Source organism: Enoplosus armatus, chromosome 20, assembly GCF_043641665.1.
Source record: "Enoplosus armatus isolate fEnoArm2 chromosome 20, fEnoArm2.hap1, whole genome shotgun sequence".
In the NCBI taxonomy this organism is placed as follows: Eukaryota; Metazoa; Chordata; class Actinopteri; order Centrarchiformes; family Enoplosidae; genus Enoplosus; species Enoplosus armatus.
Genome location: NC_092199.1, coordinates 12,332,106 through 12,353,729, shown reverse-complemented (window position 1 = coordinate 12,353,729; position 21,624 = coordinate 12,332,106). Strand labels below are relative to the sequence as shown.

At 41.2% G+C, this 21,624-nt stretch overlaps 2 protein-coding genes and 1 long non-coding RNA gene across 4 annotated transcripts; 1 reads left to right on the top strand and 2 right to left on the bottom strand.

The window, feature by feature from the left end:
• Positions 1-552: 552 nt before the first annotated feature.
• Positions 553-10,072, top strand: LOC139303103 (vesicular glutamate transporter 1-like). 2 transcript variants are annotated; one of them, XM_070926811.1, is made up of 13 exons: positions 553-614; positions 5,316-5,568; positions 5,835-5,953; positions 6,047-6,161; positions 6,280-6,367; positions 6,692-6,778; positions 7,190-7,315; positions 7,741-7,907; positions 8,065-8,197; positions 8,647-8,757; positions 8,968-9,095; positions 9,529-9,598; positions 9,783-10,072. In XM_070926811.1, exons 1-13 carry the CDS (start codon positions 553-555, stop codon positions 10,070-10,072), a joined length of 1,749 nt encoding a protein of 582 aa, XP_070782912.1. The 2 variants fall into 2 exon arrangements, with proteins under 2 accessions (XP_070782912.1, XP_070782913.1); XM_070926812.1 differs by having other exon boundaries at positions 7,190-7,326; positions 7,758-7,907.
• Positions 10,073-15,252: 5,180 nt separating this feature from the next.
• On the bottom strand, positions 15,253-18,394 carry LOC139303646 (uncharacterized). Its single transcript, XM_070927486.1, has 6 exons — positions 18,259-18,394; positions 17,897-18,169; positions 16,898-17,176; positions 16,523-16,750; positions 15,724-15,831; positions 15,253-15,647 (listed from the first exon to the last, which is right to left on the bottom strand). The coding sequence occupies exons 2-6, from the start codon at positions 18,120-18,122 to the stop codon at positions 15,253-15,255; spliced, it is 1,236 nt and encodes a 411-aa protein (XP_070783587.1). The 5' UTR covers positions 18,123-18,169; positions 18,259-18,394.
• Positions 18,395-18,404: 10 nt separating this feature from the next.
• LOC139303861 (uncharacterized) lies at positions 18,405-20,543 on the bottom strand. Its single transcript, XR_011598992.1, has 3 exons — positions 20,519-20,543; positions 18,640-18,678; positions 18,405-18,483 (listed from the first exon to the last, which is right to left on the bottom strand). It is a non-coding gene; the product is annotated as an uncharacterized lncRNA (long non-coding RNA).
• Between the last annotated feature and the right edge of the window lie 1,081 nt (positions 20,544-21,624).

Below are 21,624 nucleotides of genomic sequence, written 5' to 3'. Positions count from 1 at the left end.
TTCGATCGGACAGTGTTTACTCCAACTCTCTCCATTCAAGGCTTGTGCGGTCCAAGAATAGCCGCTGCTTGGATAGTCGGTGCTTAAAACGCCGGGCTGCGGGGAAGGAAGTGACATGCTACCTTCCACTCACTACTCACTCTTGGAGAGATTAGCGCGCAGGCAGCAGTAATCTGGCTTCAGGACCACGGCCAGAGACACGAATCCTGACCAAAGTTGCCTCCAGCGCGCTGTGAACCCTCACGGACACCAAAGAGTGCAAAGAAGTTCACTTGGACATTAAGAACAGAGTGGGACTGACAATGTTGGTTTTGTGTAAAGGCAGTTGAAGCAAATTCAATCTCTGGACAATCAGTGTCGCTGACTACAGATTCCGCCGCACAGGAAACTGCGGGTTGAGGAGTCTGGTGATCAAGTAAAGCCAAGTTTTCTCCTTCATATATGTACATGTGTGAGTGAGAAACACGGGGCGGAGGGAGTAGAGGAGAAGGCTGTGCGCTCGATCGGGGGCGCGCAAAGACTGCACATTGGTCGGATCCTGGAGTCGTGAGGATGGAGATCCGGCCGGACAGGTTTAAGGCCGTGGCAGCCAAGACTCTCGGGAAGATATACGGGTATGTACAATCTCTCTGGGACAAATTACAAGCGGAACATTTTGACTCTCGTGTTGAAACTACGAGCGTTATTGCCTTCTCGTATTAAAAAATAAATGAATAAATAAATAAAGTTCATCTTTTGCAAGTAATTTAGGCTACTGGAGGGACGTCTGCATAGTTGCTGAAATGTTAATGAGCATTTGTCTTTAAAAGAGAATCAAAGTGCCTCTTTTGAAGATCAAGCCGTCCAGAGGCCTGTACTGGTCTGGGCCTGGGTGGCCTGGCGCAACATCTGTCCCTCTATAGGCTGCTGAATCTGTCACATAAGAAACTGGCATACATAATGTATCACCTTACAAGCAGCTGCAGTCATGCAGTAGCTGATAAAAAATGTTTTCTGAGCACACAAATGATCTGAATCCCTAAAATGAGTCTGCCAAAGTCTTTCATGTGCAGGGTGAATATCCTCCTTTGCTTCTGAGTAGCAAATGAGCAGAATTAAGTTTCATTTTTGGCCAAAAACGGTTCTATCAGTGTAAGCTGAAGCGTTGGATCGATAGGGCTGGATTCATGTCTTCCAGGCTTTTCTGCGGAGCTGTCAAATTGTCAAATTACAGAAGCCTTGTCACCGGTTTATGTGGAGGTGTATGACTGAGTAATCAAGCGCTGTGTCTCCGTTTCTACCACACAGAGCATGTTTGATAAGGTCGTCTATTCCTTCCTTCCTAACTCTGAGAGTTACTGTGTGTTGGGTGTAAGACAGGCCTCTGAGGTCGCTCTCTGCGGCCTGTTATTCTCTCCCACGTGTCGCAGTGGGACGGCAACCTTGCGAAGACTTCCACTGACCCTCTCTCTCGTTAAGGCCTTTTGGGGTGTGGGTTGGATATTAGCGGAGCGGCACAACCTGACCGTGGACGCGGACCGAGGTCGGACCATTTTCGACATCATGTGGCATTTTAGACCCACAAGACAACTGCGCAAATAATCGGAGCTTCCGCGCCGAGCAAAAGTGTGTGGGGGGCCAGTCAGGTGTCTGGATGTGTGATGGATGTCTGAACGCAAAAAAAAAGGCGTCGATAGACTCCCCTTTCTTTCTCTCGGGATTTGATGTAGCGTCTAAACACTTAAATCCTCTCCAGAAATAGCCTCTGCTCGTCCAAGCTGTCGGCCCACGTAAATCCCTGCAGGCCGCACACCTTGGCCACCTCTCTCTCTCCCTCTCTCTCTCTCCCCCTAAGTAGCCCGGTAGATATTCATCGTGGCCCCCCCCCCCCCCCCCCTTCAGGGCATCTCACAGCCAGGATTAGGCCACGCGACCACAGCGGCCTATAAGCTTTCATTTCCGTGGAGCGCACGTGCTCTCAGGTGCTCCCTTGGTGCCTGGCTGCCGTGCGTTACGCGGTGCTGCTCTCCGCACGCAACACGCTTAAACGCATTGTTCACCTGTTGTTTGATTTAGTGTTTTAGGTATGGAGCTGTGTCCGTTCAACATATTAGGGCTGCAACTAACAATTACTCTCTATTCATCGTTTTGGTCCAACATCAGTTACAACAGTAAAAAAAAAAAAAAGTCTAAATGTCCTAAATCCCAAGGTGATGCCATGAAAGGACTTGTTTTGTCCGACCAGAAGCCCAAAACCTTCGATTTACACTGCAGATTGTCACATTTGAGAAGAACCTTAAACAAGAATAACTTAAAACGATTAATTGAATATCAAAATAGTTGCAGATTGACTAATTGATTAATTGACTAATCATTGCAGGTCTAATCTATCTATAGATATTTACAAATAAGTGCTGTTCAGTTCCTCTTTATGCTTGGGCATCTCATTCCTGAAATTTTAGCAGAATGAACTGCCTTCAGTTAAACTGCTGAAAATATGTACGTGTCAAAATGCTTTTGATCGATTCAAAATGTTTAATTAATGCACACGATCTCCAAAATGTAGTTCTTTTGTGACTACAGTCCGAAGTTCAGTAGGTCCTTCGTAGATTCACTGTGAGCTTTTCGACCTCTCAAACAATCTGCACCAGTTATTTGACTCTCTCTTATCCAATCAATGATTCCAAGCTGTTGACTCAACTCTGAACCAAGCTGCTGAACTGCCCTGACATTTGTCCTTGACGTATGAATTAAGAGATTAACTTGGAGAGAGAACCAGGAATACTCGCTCAACACAACGGGTCGTGTGTGTTCGGCTTTCTTACATGTCATCGAGGTTCAAAACTGAGCAGTTTTCTTATTGAGTCAAACTGGTTCACAGGCGCGCACAGACCTTTCCTCATGGTGGGACGAGTGCGACAAAAAGGAGGAGGTCGGGTAGCTTGTGAGGATTACAAAGGATTTTCTTTAACTCAGGGTCAGTCATGAAAAGTCACCGCAGCAGAGTATGGTAGAAATAAAACCCCATTTTGGCCTTTGCAGAGAAAGAAAACTCAGTGTGGACATCTTCTGGATACTGAGGAAATAAAAATGGTGTTGAAGAAGGAGGAAATGTTGTGAATTGTGTGCGAGACTGTGCGTGAGTCAGGGGAGTTGACGGTAAAAGGCAGTGTTGGAGATGAAGAGGAGACAGGAAGAATGAAGAGAGAGGCCCCGCTCAGACAAAAATAGTCCAAGAGAGCCAGAGATATTAATAATTCAAGAGTGAGAATCATTAATACTTGATCAGTGTCGGAGACTGTTGGAACCCCTGCTTACAGTAACTAATAGAGCATGTATGTTTCATAGTTGTGCAGCTGTTATGTCCCAGTCCGTGTACTATCGGACTTTTTAGCTGACTGATTTGAAAAGGTTTGCTGACAGGAACATAAAGTCAAGTGCAAGTGTTTTTGTCACTCGATATGTTTGTATCCATGTCATTTTTAAGGTCTCCACAGGAAGTACGTCTGCAGTAAGGGTTGTATAAAGATCTTTAGTGGCCGGCTGGTGCTTTTCTGTCCCTGGTGTTTCAGAGTTGTCGTCCTTGGTGACTTGATAGAGCAGTAACATCCTGGTACTTACACAGCTAACAGAATCCTTCTTCCTGTATTAGTTGGTAAGGTCGGCCTATACATACGTAGGATGTACAAAATGAGTAAGGCGTGTGTCACAAGTCATACGTCCTTACACCAGGTAAGGCACCAGGTTTTTGTACAAACAAGGGATTTTTGGGGCGTGTCAGTCTAAATCTCTGCACTCTCTCTGCACTTCCAACCATCAAACTGGTCAATAAATAATAACTACACTATTTCTACGCCTTTGGCACATGCCTTGTATGCTGGCTCTGACTGGTTGACACACATTGATGACATAAAAACAATGGAAATGGCTCTTGTTGGCTTTTAAATGTATTGGCCTTCATGGTTTAAACTGTGATTAGTCATTTTTGTGCATGACACTTAGTACATTTTATTCATAGTTTTACCGCAATTTTGTCGTTGTTATTTTGTTGTGATGTCACTGGGGAACTGATAAATTGCCATATTCAGTGTGTTTATATGATGTAAATCTTACGTACAGTGTCTAGTCTGTACTTGCTCTTGCAGGTAGAGATTTTCATCCCAACCATAATGAATGTTCACAATGGCCGCTGTGGGCGTCATTCACGCTCTGCACTGTTGGGTGTTGTATTTTGGCTAAAAGCTGCAGGGTTCACTGATATGTTTTGCTACACAACCAACTCTCATCTACTGTATGTATCTCTGGACAGTGGTTGTAAATTACATTCACCAGACAAAGGCACTAGGGATATCTGCTTTTAGCTTTTACATATTAGAAAACCTGAGTATGTATTATAAATAAAGCTGTGTTGTGAAAGGGGCTCTGTGTTCTGGACCTGCAGTGCCCGAGTCTGATCTGAGAACTCAGCATTGCACACATCATGTTTAATAGATGATCCGCTGCGTTTAGATACATATTTGATGCCTGTTAGACTGGAGGCTGGCAGAGGTCACGGTTTCTCAGGGTTTCTCAGCAAGCCATACGAACAGAGACAGGAGCAGAGGAAGAGTAATTAACCTTGTTTGGAAGGAGAAGAAGAGCGTGGATGAGTCAAAGTTATGTCAGCGAGCTCCAGTGGTGGTAGGCTGACAGACAAGTGTGCTGACTGTCTCTTGTTAAGATGCTGTAGTTACCAGTCAGATTGACAGCGAGAAAGGTTGTCTGAACATCGGGATCCATGCGCTTTTATCATGCCAAGTTGTCAGTCTACAAGCCCTCAGAACAGGATCTGTTTTCACTGTGGAATTTGGAAAGACTCTGCGGGCTCACTGACTGACTGGCGGCTCTTAAAGAAAATCCACAATATAGAAATCTAAGAGTAAACTAAACATAAAGTCTTTTTGAAGGCTCAATAACTGTTAATGAGCTGTCACTTGAAAATGTTTTCAATAGCCATTAAGTTGAAATGAATCAGCAAACACAACAATGACTATTTGGGTTTTTTCCTCACATTTAACATGTGTGTATTGTCAAGGTTGTTTCTGTGGCAACCTGTAGGACATGGGTTACTATACAACATTGCAAAGGGATGTTTCAACTGATACGCAGGCCAGAAAATCACATCAAACCATCACAAGCTGATAGAAGAGAAGTACAAAGATTTGGGCTACATTAAAGTTTAACTATTAAAATCAACTTCTTAAGAAAACAGATTCACTAGCACTTCTTCTACACTTCTACAATTGTTTACATATTCCATTCTCTCCCTTTTGGGTTTTCCAATCCCTGTTTCATAGAGCTCTTGAGAAGAAGCAGGAAAATGGCGAGACCATTGAGCTGTCGGCGGAGGGCCGGCCGGAGCTGGTGGAGGACAAGGAGATGCCCGTGGTGGACTGCACATGCTTCGGCCTGCCGCGGCGCTACATCATCGCCATCCTCTCTGGCATTGGCTTCTGCATCTCCTTTGGTATCAGATGTAACTTGGGCGTGGCCATCGTCAGCATGGTCAACAGCCACACCATCTTCAGAGACAACAAGGAGGTCGTAGTGGTGAGTGGCGGCGGGTGAGGTGGGAACAGTGGTCTGAGTTTGTGGTACCTTTACCCTTTTCTTAGGTCAACCACAGCAAGGCAAAATAAATATTAGTATGTGGCCTCCTCTGACCATGCACTTTTTGTCTGGGGTGTTTTTTATGGTTTGAGCAAGCTAACTTTTCGTGAGTTTGGGAAAAGCCATTTCCTGTTTCAAAGTGAGATCCTTGAAGAAATGCCGTGATATTTTTTCTCATGTACTTGTCTCCTTGCGTGTCCCAACAGAAAGCTCAGTTTGACTGGGATCCAGAAACAGTGGGAATGATCCACGGGTCCTTCTTCTGGGGATACATAGTAACCCAAATCCCAGGAGGGTTCATCTGTCAAAAGTTTGCTGCAAACAGGTCTGTTAATCCTCTATTCATGGCAAGGGATCATTGCACATTCTTTTACACATACTGAATGTCTCTTCCTTTCTCTATTCTTTCCTCTTCCAGAGTGTTTGGCTTTGCTATAGTGGCCACATCTTGCCTGAATATGCTCATCCCTGCAGCAGCGCGGATGCATTTTGGCTGTGTTATCATTGTCAGGGTGTTTCAAGGACTTGTGGAGGTGCTTGACTCTTGTCTATAGCTTTCTCTTTATCTCAAGAAATGTGCAACGAGAAAGATTTCTGTTTACATTGGATTAAGAACATTTATCATAGCGTAATTTCTTCCCTATCCTACAGGGGGTTTCATATCCGGCCTGTCATGGTATTTGGGCAAAATGGGCACCGCCTCTTGAAAGAAGTCGCCTGGCCACAACAGCCTTTTGTGGTGAGTCCATTATCACTGTAGCAGTTTCCCTCGTCTTTAAACAACATTTGTCATGACTTTCATCATTATCAGTTTAATATAGCCACAATTTAGTCAATTAATACATTACTTAATTACTATAAGAAAATTAATCTGCACCTATTCGGATAATTGATTCTGATAACATTTCAGTTATTTGCCAAACTTTTGTTTGTTCCAACTTCTCAAATGTGAGGAGCTTTTCTTTGTCATATGTGACAGTAAGACATGTTATAAAGCAAACAGTTAAAGGACAAAATGAGGAATTGAAAAATTTGCCCGAAACACAATGTTTATTTTTTCTAGGTTCTTATGCTGGTGCTGTGATTGCCATGCCATTAGCTGGAATCCTGGTCCAGTACTCAGGATGGTCATCAGTGTTCTACGTCTACGGTAAGAGACCCTTGACCTTTGACCGGGGATCCTGAGCTTTACAATGTGATTGTTGCAATAATAAACATGACAACAGTGAGAGTCCTACAGTGATCAGTTGGTTTGTGACAACACTAAATACATCAAATGCTGATTTCAATAGTTGTGTAGGCACGCCTGTCACTATGCACAACAGTAACACAGTAGAGGCTGACACATACTGAAACTGAAAGGACAAGAAGACCAGCACCATAAATATGAGACACAGAAAGAAAAAAAAATCACCCGTTATGTATGAATTCAACATTTAGTCAGTACAGTCTGTACTGAGGCAGCAGTTACAGTCAAGGTGTCTCCTCCGCAGCTTGTTCTTTTTGACATTTCTTTCCAGTTTTGACACTTACATTACACAACTCCCCCCCCCCCCCACAGGAACTTTTGGGGTCATGTGGTATTGCTTCTGGTTCCTGGTGTCTTATGAAAGTCCAGCTGCCCATCCCACCATCACTGAGGAAGAGAGAAAATATATTGAGGAAAGCATTGGCGAGTCGGCCCAACATACAGTAACGGTCAGTACATACAGTAGATTTATATGTTAATAGCACTGATGTGGCCTGCCCTGTCATTTACATGTCTTTCAAGTGAGTTTGCAATATCACTATATTGTGGACAATACTTAAGGACAAGAACGAAGAGCGTAGAGATGGTAATCAAACAAAGCAAAGTAAGAGTAAGAAGGAAGTTAGCCTGAGAGAGTGTCAAACTTCATCATGAGCTGATTCTGAAATATCAGTAATAGTTAATCAAAATGAGAGCAGCACAGATAGATTTAGAAACTCCATATCAGTGGTAACCGCTGCTCATTTCTGTATGCATTCGTGCATTCAAGCTAAACTGTAAATGTACTCCACCCATCCTCTTATCAATTACACTGTCCTGGTTTCTGATGCATGTTTGTTTCAAAAGACAATTTCTGTAACACATTTTTTCTGTGTTGCAGAAATTCAACACACCGTGGAGAGCCTTCTTTACGTCCATGCCAGTGTACGCCATCATCGTGGCAAATTTCTGCAGAAGCTGGACTTTCTACTTGCTTCTCATTAGCCAGCCTGCATACTTCGAGGAGGTGTTTGGGTTCGAGATTAGCAAGGTAACTGAAAGCAGATGTGGTCAGTGGGTTGTGAGCACTGCACCAGCAACAAAAGTTTCCATATGTACAATAACATGATACTGCAGAGGAAAGTCAAAGCTACTGAAAGCCTGCTCTCCAAGAGGTCTCATATCTGTTCTCTTTCTTTCTCATCTAGGTGGGCATAGTTTCCGCACTTCCTCACCTCGTCATGACCATCATTGTGCCCATTGGTGGCCAGCTTGCTGACTATTTGCGCTCCAACCAAATCATGACCACCACCAATGTCAGGAAACTCATGAACTGTGGAGGTAAGAAAGGGCCAAAACACAGGGAAGGCAAAATTAGAATTGCACAAAGTTTTTCTAAGCACCCTATTTTTAGTCAGAAAGCAGTCAGAAGTAGCTCATTGGCTATTTATGGGGTTAACTCATCAGCTGTGGCGAGAAACATTTTATTTTGCTGCATCAGGGAAATGATGACTCAGTGTAAAGCAGAGGCCCTGCCTCTGTTGGCTATTTTTGAACTACAGAGAGAAATCAATAGCGAAGTGAAATGAAGAAGCATGCAGTGTACATATCACTTTGTGGGAAGCTGTCAGTGCTAGGGCAACTTTAGGGTCCTGCTCAGACACAAGAACTTCATGAAAAGGGAGATGAGAACAGCATGACGAAGTTGTCAATAAGCATCTTGCATTGAGACTTAATAATAACCTTAAAATCATTCTTTGTTTGTGTGATATTTCACTTATCTGCATCAGGGTTTGGGATGGAGGCAACCCTTCTGCTGGTTGTGGGCTTCTCTCATACAAAAGGGGTTGCTATTACCTTCCTGGTCCTGGCTGTGGGTTTCTCTGGCTTTGCCATTTCAGGTAAAACCATCTTTTTTTTTATTTTTTAAATAACTCTACACATTTTGTTGCCCCCCTCAATATCCATACGCCCCTTTCTTACGAAGGACATCAACTTGTTCTTTTAAACCTTTTGGCCTCAAATAATAAAGTAGAATGTGTAGGGCTTATGGATATATAACTGTTTCCTGTAATTTATGTGCTAATGTTGTATTTATCGTTCCCCATAAGGTTTCAATGTCAACCACCTGGACATTGCTCCGCGCTATGCTAGTATCCTCATGGGTATCTCCAACGGCGTGGGCACTTTGTCTGGTATGGTTTGCCCACTTATAGTTGGTGCAATGACGAAGCATAAGGTGAGAACTTTTTATGTTGTAAAAGAGACCCGTAAACACATTTCATTTAGTTGCCTGAAGTGTGTTTTATTATTACCATGCATTATTGAGGAAACATGCATGTTGCATGTCCTCATTCTGTGTATAAAGAGTGCACCACCAACTGAGTTTGGTCATAGAAAATGTTCAGCTACCTAAAACCGCAGAGATGTCACTTCCTCAGAAAGACTTCTTTTAAATGTTTGCATGTCCAATAGTCACACAGGGAGAAATGTGTCACTTAAGGACAGATATCAATTCAGTTTTGCACTGAGAGTAGCTCAATGTGCATGTGCAAGCCTTCCTTTGATTGGTTTGATTTAATGTGTGCATGTCTATAACTTTAGAATATTTTGAACACTTTTTTTTCATGCTTATAACCTTGTCTTTTTTCCCTCTCACCCTCCTTTGATAGACACGTGAAGAGTGGCAGGGTGTGTTTCTTATCGCCTCACTTGTTCATTACGGAGGTGTTATATTCTATGGTGCGTATATTTCCCTCTTAATTTATGTTTCCACCCATTGTTCCATAATCAGAGCATTATGGTGTTTAAGTATGCAACAATCTGTGCATTGTTCTTTGTGCGATCTTCTGTAAATTGGGTTAGCAATGCAATATGCAAAAACTCTGTATCTTAGGGATTTATCTCGTCCGTCTCTGTGCTGCAGGCCTCTTTGCATCTGGAGAGAAGCAAGTTTGGGCTGAGCCGGAGCAGATGAGCGATGAGAAATGTGGCATCCTGGATGAGGATGAGCTTGCAAACGAGACAGAGGAGCTGTATCGCACAAGTGGCGGAGGAGGCTACGGAGCCATGAACCAGGGAGCGGATCCCAACGGAGGCATGGGAGGAGGAGGAGGAGGCTGGGTCTCAGACTGGGACAAGACTGAGGAGTATGTCCAACCAGCCGGAACCAATAATTACCTTTATGGAGGAGAGGGTGACCGAGAGTTAACATAAAACCAGCAGATCCTCTGCACAAAGCCTTTAGTGAGGCCAAAACAGCACATCAACAGTGTGGAGTTTCACCTGAAGGCATGACGAACTTTGAAAGTGCGGATTTAAGTGCGGGAGGGGACAATTCTCAGCAGGTCTGACTGCATTATCATAACTGAACTGAATTCAAAGAGACTCCACAGTGAAGGTGAAGACATTAGTAAATGTAAAATGTGTGTTTGTGTGTGATTGCAATTGTGTACCTTGTGTGACAGACAATCTAAGTAAGAGTGTTTTAGGACTCATCGGCCTCCCTGCAATCTGTCTTGGAGGAGGGCTGTGTTTTTAGGCCTAGTGTGGCTTTCTATGATGTTTATTCATTGTAATAATTGTAGAAATTTCTATATTATCTCACAGGTTTGGAATTTAATTTGTATGCCTCTCACTTATATTTGCATCATTCAAGATTACAAATCTTTAAGCGCACATTGGTTACAAGCGCATTTCTGTTGTTGGGTGAAAACCTATTTAGTTTGATTAATTGGTTTAAAAAAAAAACTTTTCATAAATGGTTGTAGAATTTCTGCAACCCACAACAGAGTATGCACCTCCACTTAAGTTAAAACAGGAAATCACCAGCTACAAGGTTTTCACAAATTATGAAAGCTAAAAACAATGTTAAGTTTTGTCCTTAATGTGCACACTTTTAAGAAAAAGCATGTTACTTGTGCCAATACAACAAAATATCTTGCTCTGTAGTATTGGTTTACACATCCACTGAGAAAGTAATTGATCACCTGCAAATATTGCTGTACACAGTTTTCTGTGAAGTCTAAATAGCCCATACTGACATTTTTAGATGTAGCATTTTGATTTCCTCATGCAATGAAAAAATGTTTTATGTACTAGGCCTCTAACCTGCCTGCCTGCTGACAAACTGGGGAGTAAAAACGCCTCGTGTAGGAGTAGAAGGAATGTCACTATCCAGGGTAATAACAATCTTTGAGTTTTCTTCAGAATCCAGCATCTGAATTATGTTTAGTAAGCTTTACATGTAATATATGCTTCACTAAAGTTATTCTATTATGTTACTGTTGTGTTCAGGGAATTCATGTTCTAAGTGTAAACATCAAGAAAAGCACTTGGCTGTCACCATATAACCTAAGAACACCAACACCACAACACAAAACATACTGAGCCCAGGCTGTTGTATGGTGCCAGTTATGTAGCATATGTCAAAATGAAAAACTGTGCAAATAAAAACGAGAATGTTGAGCCATCACATAGATCTCAGTCAATCTCGTTTAAAGGTGGATCTTCATTACGCTTTGCTTTATTTCATAGTGCAGCAAGCTGAAGATATGTTAAACGATCAGTGAACTACAACCAATTCAAAATGATAATGGACAACAAAACAATGAGGTTTCACTGTATATGAGCAATTTGTTTTATTTGTTAGTAGATGTTGTAATGTATCTAGCTAGCCCCAAAATAAAGGTTTAAGATAAAAAACATATCCCTGTGTTAGAGTATGGAATGGTATCACTTTGGCTGATACTGCTTCACTGAGAGAAGTTCACTGATAGATTAAATATTAAATGTTGGGGTTTTTACTGTTTTTCTCATTTTTAATTAATTTCTTGTTCAATGTTTTGTTCTGGATTGTAAACTAAAACTGTATATGTAAAATATCATGTACACGTGGAAAATATTGTATAATAAAACCTAGAGGTGATAATTCCTGTACAGTAACTATACATATTCTTGGCAGTTAATGCTCATGCATTACTTCCATTTTTATGTTTTAATATTAGGTATTAGGTGGTGCAGAAAGTATCTCGCTAAAAAATAGATGATTACAGCTGAGTGTTACATTTTTAATCAGCTTTTTTTTATTTTATTTACAGCACCTGTTTTGTCTTTTTTGAGCCAACTTTCCTCTGCTCCATGCCTGATTCAGGCACTAATAGTGTAGGTCTTTAAACCTTTGAATAAGGTGGTTTCATGTTACCCATAATGCTGTACTCCTCTCTACACAGCGTATCGATCACTGAGCTGAAGTATAAGAGCATGGAAATGAAGAAGAAAAATTGATTTTGATGGCACCAGTGCAAGGGACTCACCAGTTTTCCTCAGCCAGTAACTGAGCACGGAGGGATTCACCCTCACTGTCCTGCTCTGGTCTCTAAAATCAATGGTTTTATACTGCATCCATCTGCCAGAGAGAGAGAGATGGTAGTTATCTGGATGTGACTCCAATTCTATGAGTATGTGCGTAGCCTTCTAACAGACTTTGCTATTGGCACCCTGAGACACATCTTTGCACTCACTGCCCAATCAGGAGGTAGAAACCAAACACTATAAAGCACCGCTGCACCTGCTGTTCATCTCCCTTTTGAACTCAGAAATGGGAACAGAGCAGGGGCCAGCGAGGCCTGTAGTTAGAGGACTACACGTGTTCATAGAATTGGAGTTACGTCCATGCAACAACTATTTCTATTTAAAATGAGCTTCGCCCTCTAACGGGCTTCACCGTGGGTAACCAGTGAAGGCAATTAGGGTTGTGTGTACTCCCAGAACAAAAACTGGAGGATCACAAAATCCAAACCCAACTGCTGACTGGGCAAAAAAGGTCAAGTAGTCAGGCCAGGGTGTCCAACGATGCTGCTGGTGGAGTTTGCCCCGAGACCCATCAGAGGGGTGCAACCGATTGCCTCATTGTCCTTGTGAATCGCATTGCAAATCCAGGCTGAGAGGAGCGCCATCCAGGACCATCTGGAGCTCCCACTGGAGGACAAGGCAACAAGTGGGGACCTATGTCTGCGTTTCATCAGTGGACGGCTCCTGGTTGTGAAGAAGTCCAGACACCTCCAAGGTGGACACGATGCAACCCCTGCCAAACAACTGCTGCAGAAAGGTGAGTATACCCTGCAGGGGGCACAGGTGCGGATAAAGTGGGGGCATTGCTTGTTTGCAGAGCATTCTCCCTGCTCGGAAACAGGCCGAAGCACTGCCAGAACGTGCCGGGCTCTCAGGGGGCAAAGTTGGCGATCACCCCGCAAGACGAGCAGAGGCAAAGGACACAGCCAAGAAAGGGAGAAAGGAGAAAGGCGATCAGTATGGGATTGGAACAATCTGTTAATTTAAGGGGCCAACATTAGCTTTCTAAAATGAATTTAATATCTAGCAGTGAGCATCAACCAGTGCTGGAATGAGCTCTTGTGTTACCTCAAAAATAGAGCGTAAAGATATTGAATATCACCATTAAGTATCTGCTGTCAGCAAGTTGACTCTATAAACTCTGTTATACTGTTACTGGCCTTCAAAACCCCTTTAAGTATACTGAGGCTTTTTCATCCTCCACTAGTAACCTTTTCTCTGGTAAAAGTAAAACGTATTGTTTGAACATACTCCAATAAAGCATTAAACTCACCTTTGAATGGCTTGTCAATGTGTGTTTTCCATTGTGGCTCGTAGTAGTTGGACTTCCCTGTGTTTCAGCCATGTAGCTACTCGCACACTCTCCTACCCGGCCGTTGGACGGTTAGCATTAGCGTTCAGTTATGGAGTCGCCATATTCTAACGTCATATTTCGTGATAAAACTAGTTCTTGGCTGTTCGAAGATGAGTCTATGTCCTCTGTTACATGTGTGCGGTAACGTTGAACACGTCCATACGGGCTCTCCCCTCTCTCTGTGGCCGTCAGATAAACTCCTGAGTTTCAAATATACACACTTGAGACACTTTAGAGGCTGACTAGCAGACAGTGAGGTGTTAAAGGCCGTGGCTAAAATCCCGCTAGCTAACAAGGCTACAAACAACCCGTCATGACACAACACTCTTCAAATAACAACAGGCTCACTCAAGTCAAGAGGCACTATTTGCACCATTCAAAGGTACGTAACTTGAACCCTTGACACTTATTGAAAACAAAAATACTGTCCAGTACTGGACAAGAGGGAGTGTATCTTGAAAACGACAGTATAATGTTCAGAGAGGGCTCAGTCCTATTTACCGTTTGGAAAGAAAGTGATGGGTATGTTTCTGCTCATGACGAACAATATTCCCCCTGAAAGTTGAATTCTGATCCTTGAGCCTTCATTGGCATTAACTGGTTGCAGATAGAAAGGCCTGCAGGGGTTTGTCACATCTAAACATACAGGTTGTGAGTATGTGACTGTACTAATAAAAAAGAAAAGAAAATTAAGAAACACATTTCATCAAAATAGATTTATTTCAGCAGGAATGACACTCCCTCTTACTGCATTTGCACTGTAAATTAAGCTTCAGCTGATCAGCATATGCCCTGGAATAGAAAGTGCTTTTACATTTGAACGCTAAAGTAGAATCTATACACTGTTATGCCATTTCTTATGTGTACAATTAATAGAACGTTACAAAAAAGCGTTGATACGGCAAATACATTTTAAGACACAAATATCTAATCGTGAGCCTGTTCTGCATCTCTGTACAAATGACCATATGGCTTTACAAGGAAACAGAAGCAAGTTTGTTTTTTTGCTGGAAAGAGGTGAATATTCTTCACCACTTTCCCATCACTGAAAGCAGATTTTGAAGTTTTGAAGTTTGGTCAAGCACTCAATCTACTTTGCACATTAGAGAAAAGTTTGAGTGAGCTGAATGAATACATGTACAATGCTGTTAGTAGGAGTATATGTATGATGAATTTCAGAGTTGGAGAAATTAGTTGACAGCAGAGCTGAACCATTAGCCAAATGACTAAAGATCAACCAAAGTATAGTACCACTTGTTCCCCTTACGGCTTCACTAAATGTAAGGCTATTCTTACTTTTTTTACTGTTGGATATAACAAAATGAATAATTTTCTTTTTAAATTTCTTGTAACCGGTGATGGCAATTCACCCTTTACAGAATATTCCATATAATTAACATGATTAACATAACTGATAGTTGCTGTGCTATGCAACATTCTTTTTTGTGTTATTTGGTAGTCTTGCTCTTGTTTAACTTGACTTTTGTTACTTACATTTCCCATATCAACTTTCATCATAGAATTTGAACTTCAGGATTATGACCAAGAAGTCACCTGACTTTGCTGGTTTACGGGAAATGTTTTTCTTCAGTATGAGAGCTACTGACACCTATCTATCTTCTCATGGCTCAGTCTTTCGCTCCTCTGCCTTTGCTTATTTCTTTTCCTCCACTATCTCATATTCTCTGTCTTAGTCTCCCTCTCCTCCACCTGCCCCCTCCATCTCCAGGGTGTGGTATACCCCCTCTTTCCTTCCCTCTTTCTTCAGTGCTTCGTATCCCCCTGCTCCTCCTGCTGCCCCCTCCATCCCCAGGGTGTGGTATACCCCCTCTTTCCTTCCCTCTTTCTTCAGTGCTTCGTATCCCCCTGCTCCTCCACCTGCCCCCTCCATCCCCAGGGTGTGGTATACCCCATCTTTCATTTCCTCTCTCTTCAGTGGTTGATATTCACCCTCTTTCCTCTCTCTGCCCGGTGCTTCTGGGTGAAGGGTGTCGTACTCGCCCTCACCACGTGGTTTCTGCAGCGTCTCGTATTTGTCGTCATCTTTGTCTCGTGACCTCAGTGCCACATCCTCGTAAATTGGTCCTAAAAAAAGAGGTGCTATGTGATGCCTTCAGTGTGCTTACAAAAAACAACAACAAAACAAATAGTAGTTACTCACCTGTGGTATTTCTGTTCCTATACCATATATAAAAAGCTACAGCTGCGAAACCTAGAATCGCCAACACGATGATCACAACTTTAAGAATGAAACTGATTGGAGGTTGATCTGAAACAGAGACACAACATACATACGTAACAGTTGAATTAGCTGAATTCCCATTAGCAGCATATGTCGATATAAAAGAGGTCTGGCCGTCAGCACTTCGATGTATGGATTGTCAAAGCAACATGTGACAACTAACAGGGCTCCAACAGGTCAAATAATCTGTAGCCAAACTGAAGTTGCATTGGTTAAAGAACTTACTTAAAGGCGTACTCCAGCAATTTAGTATTCCATAAAGTTGTGGGGCTCACAGGAGTGGCATTAGAAATGAATGGTGAAAATGATGCAGCAGATGCAGAAATATCCAGACTTTTAGTCCCTAGTATGGGTGAAAATCCAAAAACACAATCCCCATAATACAACTCTAAAGTGTAATTTGTTAAACCCACCCTGCCAGGTAAATTCCCAGGTCTTTCAAACTCCACATCCCCCTTTTTGTAAGAAATTGTGACAGTGTGTCCAGGTTTCTGTTAAAAATTTAAAGTCACCAAGTCGAAGGTGGGATAAACCTGGCGACATCATCAGGGTTATTTTTCCAGACTTTGTAAGCTCCCTCCCAGAGTCACAAAACACATTATACAACTGTTCTCACAGACTGAGTTGTATTCATGACAAGTTAACTGATCATGTGTGTTTCATAAGTCATGGGAAACAATGTCAAAGTCCAATAGAAGGAACAAAAGCAGGAACTCACAAACATAGCTGTTGCTGAGAAAAGACCTCCTGTTGTTCCACACAGCTCGACATGCATAAGTACCACTCGCTTTTGGCATCATGAATCCTTCGCTGGAAACCATAAGTTTCCATGGCTGACCATCATCATTCTTGTAGTACCAACGATAGGAGACATCATTGGTATCACAAGTTGGACAAGTACACGACATGCCCCTGTTTGCAGAGAGAAGCGCCCTCATAGAAGGAGCTAAAAAAAGCCAAAAGAGGAGACAGGCTTTAAAAGATGTCTTCTGGAGAAAAGAATGTATGTGTGAAGCATACAGTATCACACACAAAAGAGGGAAACTTCATTTAGTAAGCCAGCTGTTAAAGAGTGTTGGTTGGATATGCATACCTTGGACAAACAGATCTTGATTATCAGAAACCTCTTGGTATGGGGGCCCTTTAGTGCGGGCCACGTGTGTGTAGGTGGCTTCACACTTATATCTTCCTATTGCAGATTCTGTCACGTTATTGATTTGGTGGGTAGGACTCTGGCTGCTAAGAATGACTGCATCGTCTTTGTAGAAAACAGTGTGGCTAATTCGGTCTGTGCCCCAGACACGGCACCTCAGAGTCAGACTCTTCCCGACTGTAACAGGCAGAGGATCCATTTCCAGCATTACGTCCTTCTCTGATAGAAGAAGATGAAGATTGGATTAGTATTACTCCTATAATTTAAGTGACTGAAGCAAAAAAGCTCTAAAAGCTCACTGTACGCTAGCTGCTCAGCACCAAACAGCAGACAGACACATTTAGATACTGCTGGTTAACATTGAGCAGCTAAAGAGCCAGACATTTCCTTCAAGAGTTGGTGAAGACCACAGGGACCATAAACAGAGCTAAAAGAGAGTGAATATTGGACTTACCAGATGGCCAAAACACAACTACAAATGAAGGCTAATGTTGTTTCATAATTACTGGGTGTCTAAGTTAGCCATATCAACTTAAAAGGTGAAAATATGTCAATGCTGTGTTCTCAACTTGTTCCTGCTGCCTCCTAGTGGCCAAAAAAGTTATTGTAGGTTTAAATGAAACTAATAAAAAAAGTGATAAAATGATGGCCATTATTTTCAGTGTGGCTGTGTTGGGGCAATGAAAGCTGCTGTTACTGCCCTGTGGTTTAGACCACATTTCATTTTTAGCATGGCACATTGACCGCATGTCTTTAAATTTAAATTAACTTTCAAACAGAAACTGTTAACATGAAAGCAAATAGACTATTTGTTTGATGGAATATAATATCAAGACTAAAAGCTTTAAAATCATGCGTTGGAATAGCATGTAATGGTATATATCTTTAGCCACAGATATCGTTATCGTATAACAGAACATTAAAATAACAGTCACCTACCTGAGGTCCTGACTGTGATTTGGTTACTACGTTGAGCCATATCAGTACACCAGAAAATGGTCTCGGGGACATTTAGGCTGTTGGGTTCAAAGGCTAGATTCACACTGTTGTTCTTCAACCTCAATTTAATCACATTCGTCCGCTGTCCCCTATAGACATGGCAGTTCCACCCCTGCAGACCATCCTCATTGTCAAGCTCCAGGACAACTGAACTTCCAGTTGGCATCACTGGCTGGCCTGTCTTGATGATGAGTGAGGCACTGGGAATGTATTCTGAATGGTAAACAAATACATTGTACCATTATTGTATGGCTAGTGTAACTCCATTTTACATCTAATACTTGTTCATGTGGTGCACTTACCCAGGACGTTGATGAAGAACTCGTCACTCTTTTGCCCATTGCTCTCACATTGATAAGAGCCTGAGTGCTTGGGGGAAGCAACTGCTATCCTCCAGGTTTTGTTCGTCAGGTTTTGTTCCTTGTTTTTGAAGTACCATTTCACTGTGGTCCCCTTTGTGCTGCTGTCACAGCTCAAATAAAATAAGTCCCCAGTGAAGATCTGCTTTAATGCAGGTGACATAGAAACTAAGGAGGTAGGAGACGAAGCAAAAGAAGACATACAGTAAACTCCTGGCACAGTTTATGTCACTACAAGAAACTACAAAGGGCTGTTGTACATTGTCACCTTTCACATCTGTGAGAAGGGCTGACACCTTTTGCACATGTATGAACACTGATTACCTTGTGGCTTTTGCTGACATCTTGCCAGGAGCACGAACACTGTAACAAAATTAAAATAAATGTTCTTTAATATAAACTAATTCATTCATGACTAATAATACACTGTTAACATTAGTTTCTGCCTTTCAGAGCACAGGGCATTTCAGACACCGAGTCAAAAATGTTTTGGGCGACTTCAAATATATTACTTGTGACTCAAACAGTATGCCCAGAGTTGTTTTTTCCCACAGATTTTCAGTTAATGAAGCTAAGTTTTCTATAGGCGGTGCTCTTTTATTTGTCTATCACTGCTCATGGAAGCTACCCAGTTGTTTTTGTTCAACTTGATGTGATATTTAACCCTAACCCTAAGCACTAACGGATAAAGACCAAGACCTGAGAAGCTAAATTACCTGCTAAGTTACACACTAAGTCTTTTGTCATTCAAATATTTTTTTCCTAATGTTTTTTTGTTTTATTTCTATCATTATTTGTACAGCATATAAATATACTATACAATCATAAAACACTGATTATTATTTTTTTGGCAGCTTAATTATATAATGTAGGATGACAGTGTACAAACAACTACGGACATTAGCCTGTATATTCTTACCTTATCTAGCTGAAGCTTTACTCCAACTGCTGTTCTACAGATATAAAGTCTAACATGATGTGCAGTTGCACCTACAGCAGTATAAAATTATCAGTATAAAAGTATCTTTCGTATAAAAATGTCTATTCCTGCTTTGTATGTTTGTGCGTATGTCTGCGGGCAGTATGTGTTTTCTAAAATGAAAATGTTATACAATTTACTTTATAATGCAGGAAATTCTAATGACTACAAGGACACATATCATTAACTGGCACAAAAAATATTCTACAGTTCTATAATTGGCTTAATGATATAAATAAAGGACATTGAGTAACAATACTGCAAAAAATATTGATTTAGAATAAAAAACTAAACAGCCATTTATACACATTTATGAAAATTTGAAAAAATATCCATCATTTACAAAAATGTAGAAAACATTTTGAGACATTTGTTAAACATTTGGGACATTTTACCCAAATGTTTAACAAATGTCTCAAAATGTTTTCTACATTTTGTTTTTCAAGATTTTCATGTTTTTCATAGTGTTGCAATGCAGGATTAATTTTTGAAATGATTAATAACATCATTGACTTGATTAGTAAAGTGACGGGTTAGTGTAAGCCATCAGGGAATCAATACAGTATCCTCAGTACAAAAGCATATAAAAACCAATGTCCGCATGTATGTGCATCTGTGTAAGTTTATATAAAAACGTTTTGACATTTTTTTTCAGATGTATATTTATATAATTTAAGATAAATATTTTTAAATTATCTCACATTTAAGTCAAAATGTATTCATTTTCTGGTTTAGTTTTAATCTTTATTTATTATTATTATTATTATTATCCTGTTTGTCCTGCCACTGAGGGTTAAATGGCTTGCTAAAGTGCAGCTCATTGATTTTTATGTTGGCAAAACTTCACTATTTGTTAAATGTGAAATGCAATATATTACAGAAAATTCAGCTAAATGTAACACAATTTGAGTACGTTTTAGCAATATTGGAAATATTTGATTATTGATTTGATCTGTCTCTATCACCAAGATCGGCAGCTGCGATGACTCCACCAAAATTCCTCACCCTTAGTTTCTGTGTCATATACACCTTCATACACTACAAAATGTAAAATGTGATGTTTTGTTACATAAATACACAAAACGTGTAAAAGCACTATCAAATCTCACTAAACTCCAACTGAAAAGCATGACATAACTAATGATACTAACATGAAACCTTATAATCCCAAAACCACCTCTAACTCCAGCAGTCCTGGTTCAGGTTCCATTGGATCCTTCTTACCTGCCAGGAGCAGCACCTGTTTTCCTCCACTCATCGTCCTGCCAGAGTAACACGGGGGGGAGAGAGAGAGAGAGGACGAGAAACAATGCCAGTGACTAAGATGCCGAGAAGTGACCTGATGAACTGGCTGTTTCGAGTATTCAGTCTTGTTGAGGAAGTTACAGTTGGGGGGGAGCTAAGCACATAAGTGTTGCAAGAGAAAAACAGCAAAATAGGTTTTCTTAAGTATACTTCCCCTCTGCTATAATATTTACTCTCAGTGTTCCCAGTAGTCATCTTCACAGAACCTAACTAGTACATTTGTGACAGAACAAGGAAGAGAGCGAGTAGAGAACTTTCTCTAGGAAATACTGTTTGGAATATTATTGCATATATAACTTATAACAATAACTCATTACCTGCCTCCTGTACACCTTTAGAGAGAGCAGTTAATACATTCTTCACAACAATTATAGATGCAAATACATACAAATGCTTTACATGCCTCCCAAACAGTGCAGCTGAAGGAAATGTGACCAACTAAAGGATAAAGGTTAACGGAAAAGCGGTGGAAAAGAGCATTACTTCCATCACTAGTAACGACTAACTACTGGCCAAATCCAAGATCTTTACCAAGAGAAACCAAGCTAAACAGATGGCAACACAGGAGACTAAAATGAGACTAAAAGCAAGCCCATTTCTCTATAGGAAACAACAGTTCAACTCACTCAGCCACAGAACAAGACAGAAGCAAGAGAATTCAGGGCCTGAATCCCTTGAAAGTAATAATGATAATAATAACTGAAGTTTATACCAGGCTTCTATAATAATAACATCTCAAAGTTTATGTGTTTGTCCACTTCATGTAATTGATTCCCAACTGAATGCAAATATCTGGTAATATATTGAGAAAACAGGATAGTGTGATACATCTGATATATCCTTTGCTATATTGCAAACAATAGACCAGCTACGTTTTTAGGAACATTTGGTAGCTTTTTAAGCTCATTAAGAGAAGTGACCCTCTGGTAGTTATTTGGGTTTATTTTTTTGGGGGGGTGCAAAGTTTCTGAGAAATGAAGGAGAAACTGTCATGTCTGTTTCTCAGGCAATGACCAAAAGCCCTT

What these genes read in the sequence shown, in the direction of transcription:
- LOC139303103 (XM_070926811.1), top strand. Translation starts at nt 553, where the DNA reads ATGGAGATCCGGCCGGACAGGTTTAAGGCCGTGGCAGCCAAGACTCTC. An exon ending in CAAAAGTTTGCTGCAAACAG is followed by an intron (nt 5,954 to 6,046) that starts GTCTGTTAATCC and finishes TTCCTCTTCCAG; the next exon opens with AGTGTTTGGCTTTGCTATAG. An exon ending in GTGCAATGACGAAGCATAAG is followed by an intron (nt 9,096 to 9,528) that starts GTGAGAACTTTT and finishes CTCCTTTGATAG; the next exon opens with ACACGTGAAGAGTGGCAGGG.
- LOC139303646 (XM_070927486.1), bottom strand. Translation starts at nt 18,122, where the DNA reads ATGCCAACTGGAAGTTCAGTTGTCCTGGAGCTTGACAATGAGGATGGT. An exon ending in TCTCAGCAACAGCTATGTTT is followed by an intron (nt 15,832 to 16,522) that starts GTGAGTTCCTGC and finishes TCTCTGTTTCAG; the next exon opens with ATCAACCTCCAATCAGTTTC. An exon ending in TAGGAACAGAAATACCACAG is followed by an intron (nt 15,648 to 15,723) that starts GTGAGTAACTAC and finishes CTCTTTTTTTAG; the next exon opens with GACCAATTTACGAGGATGTG.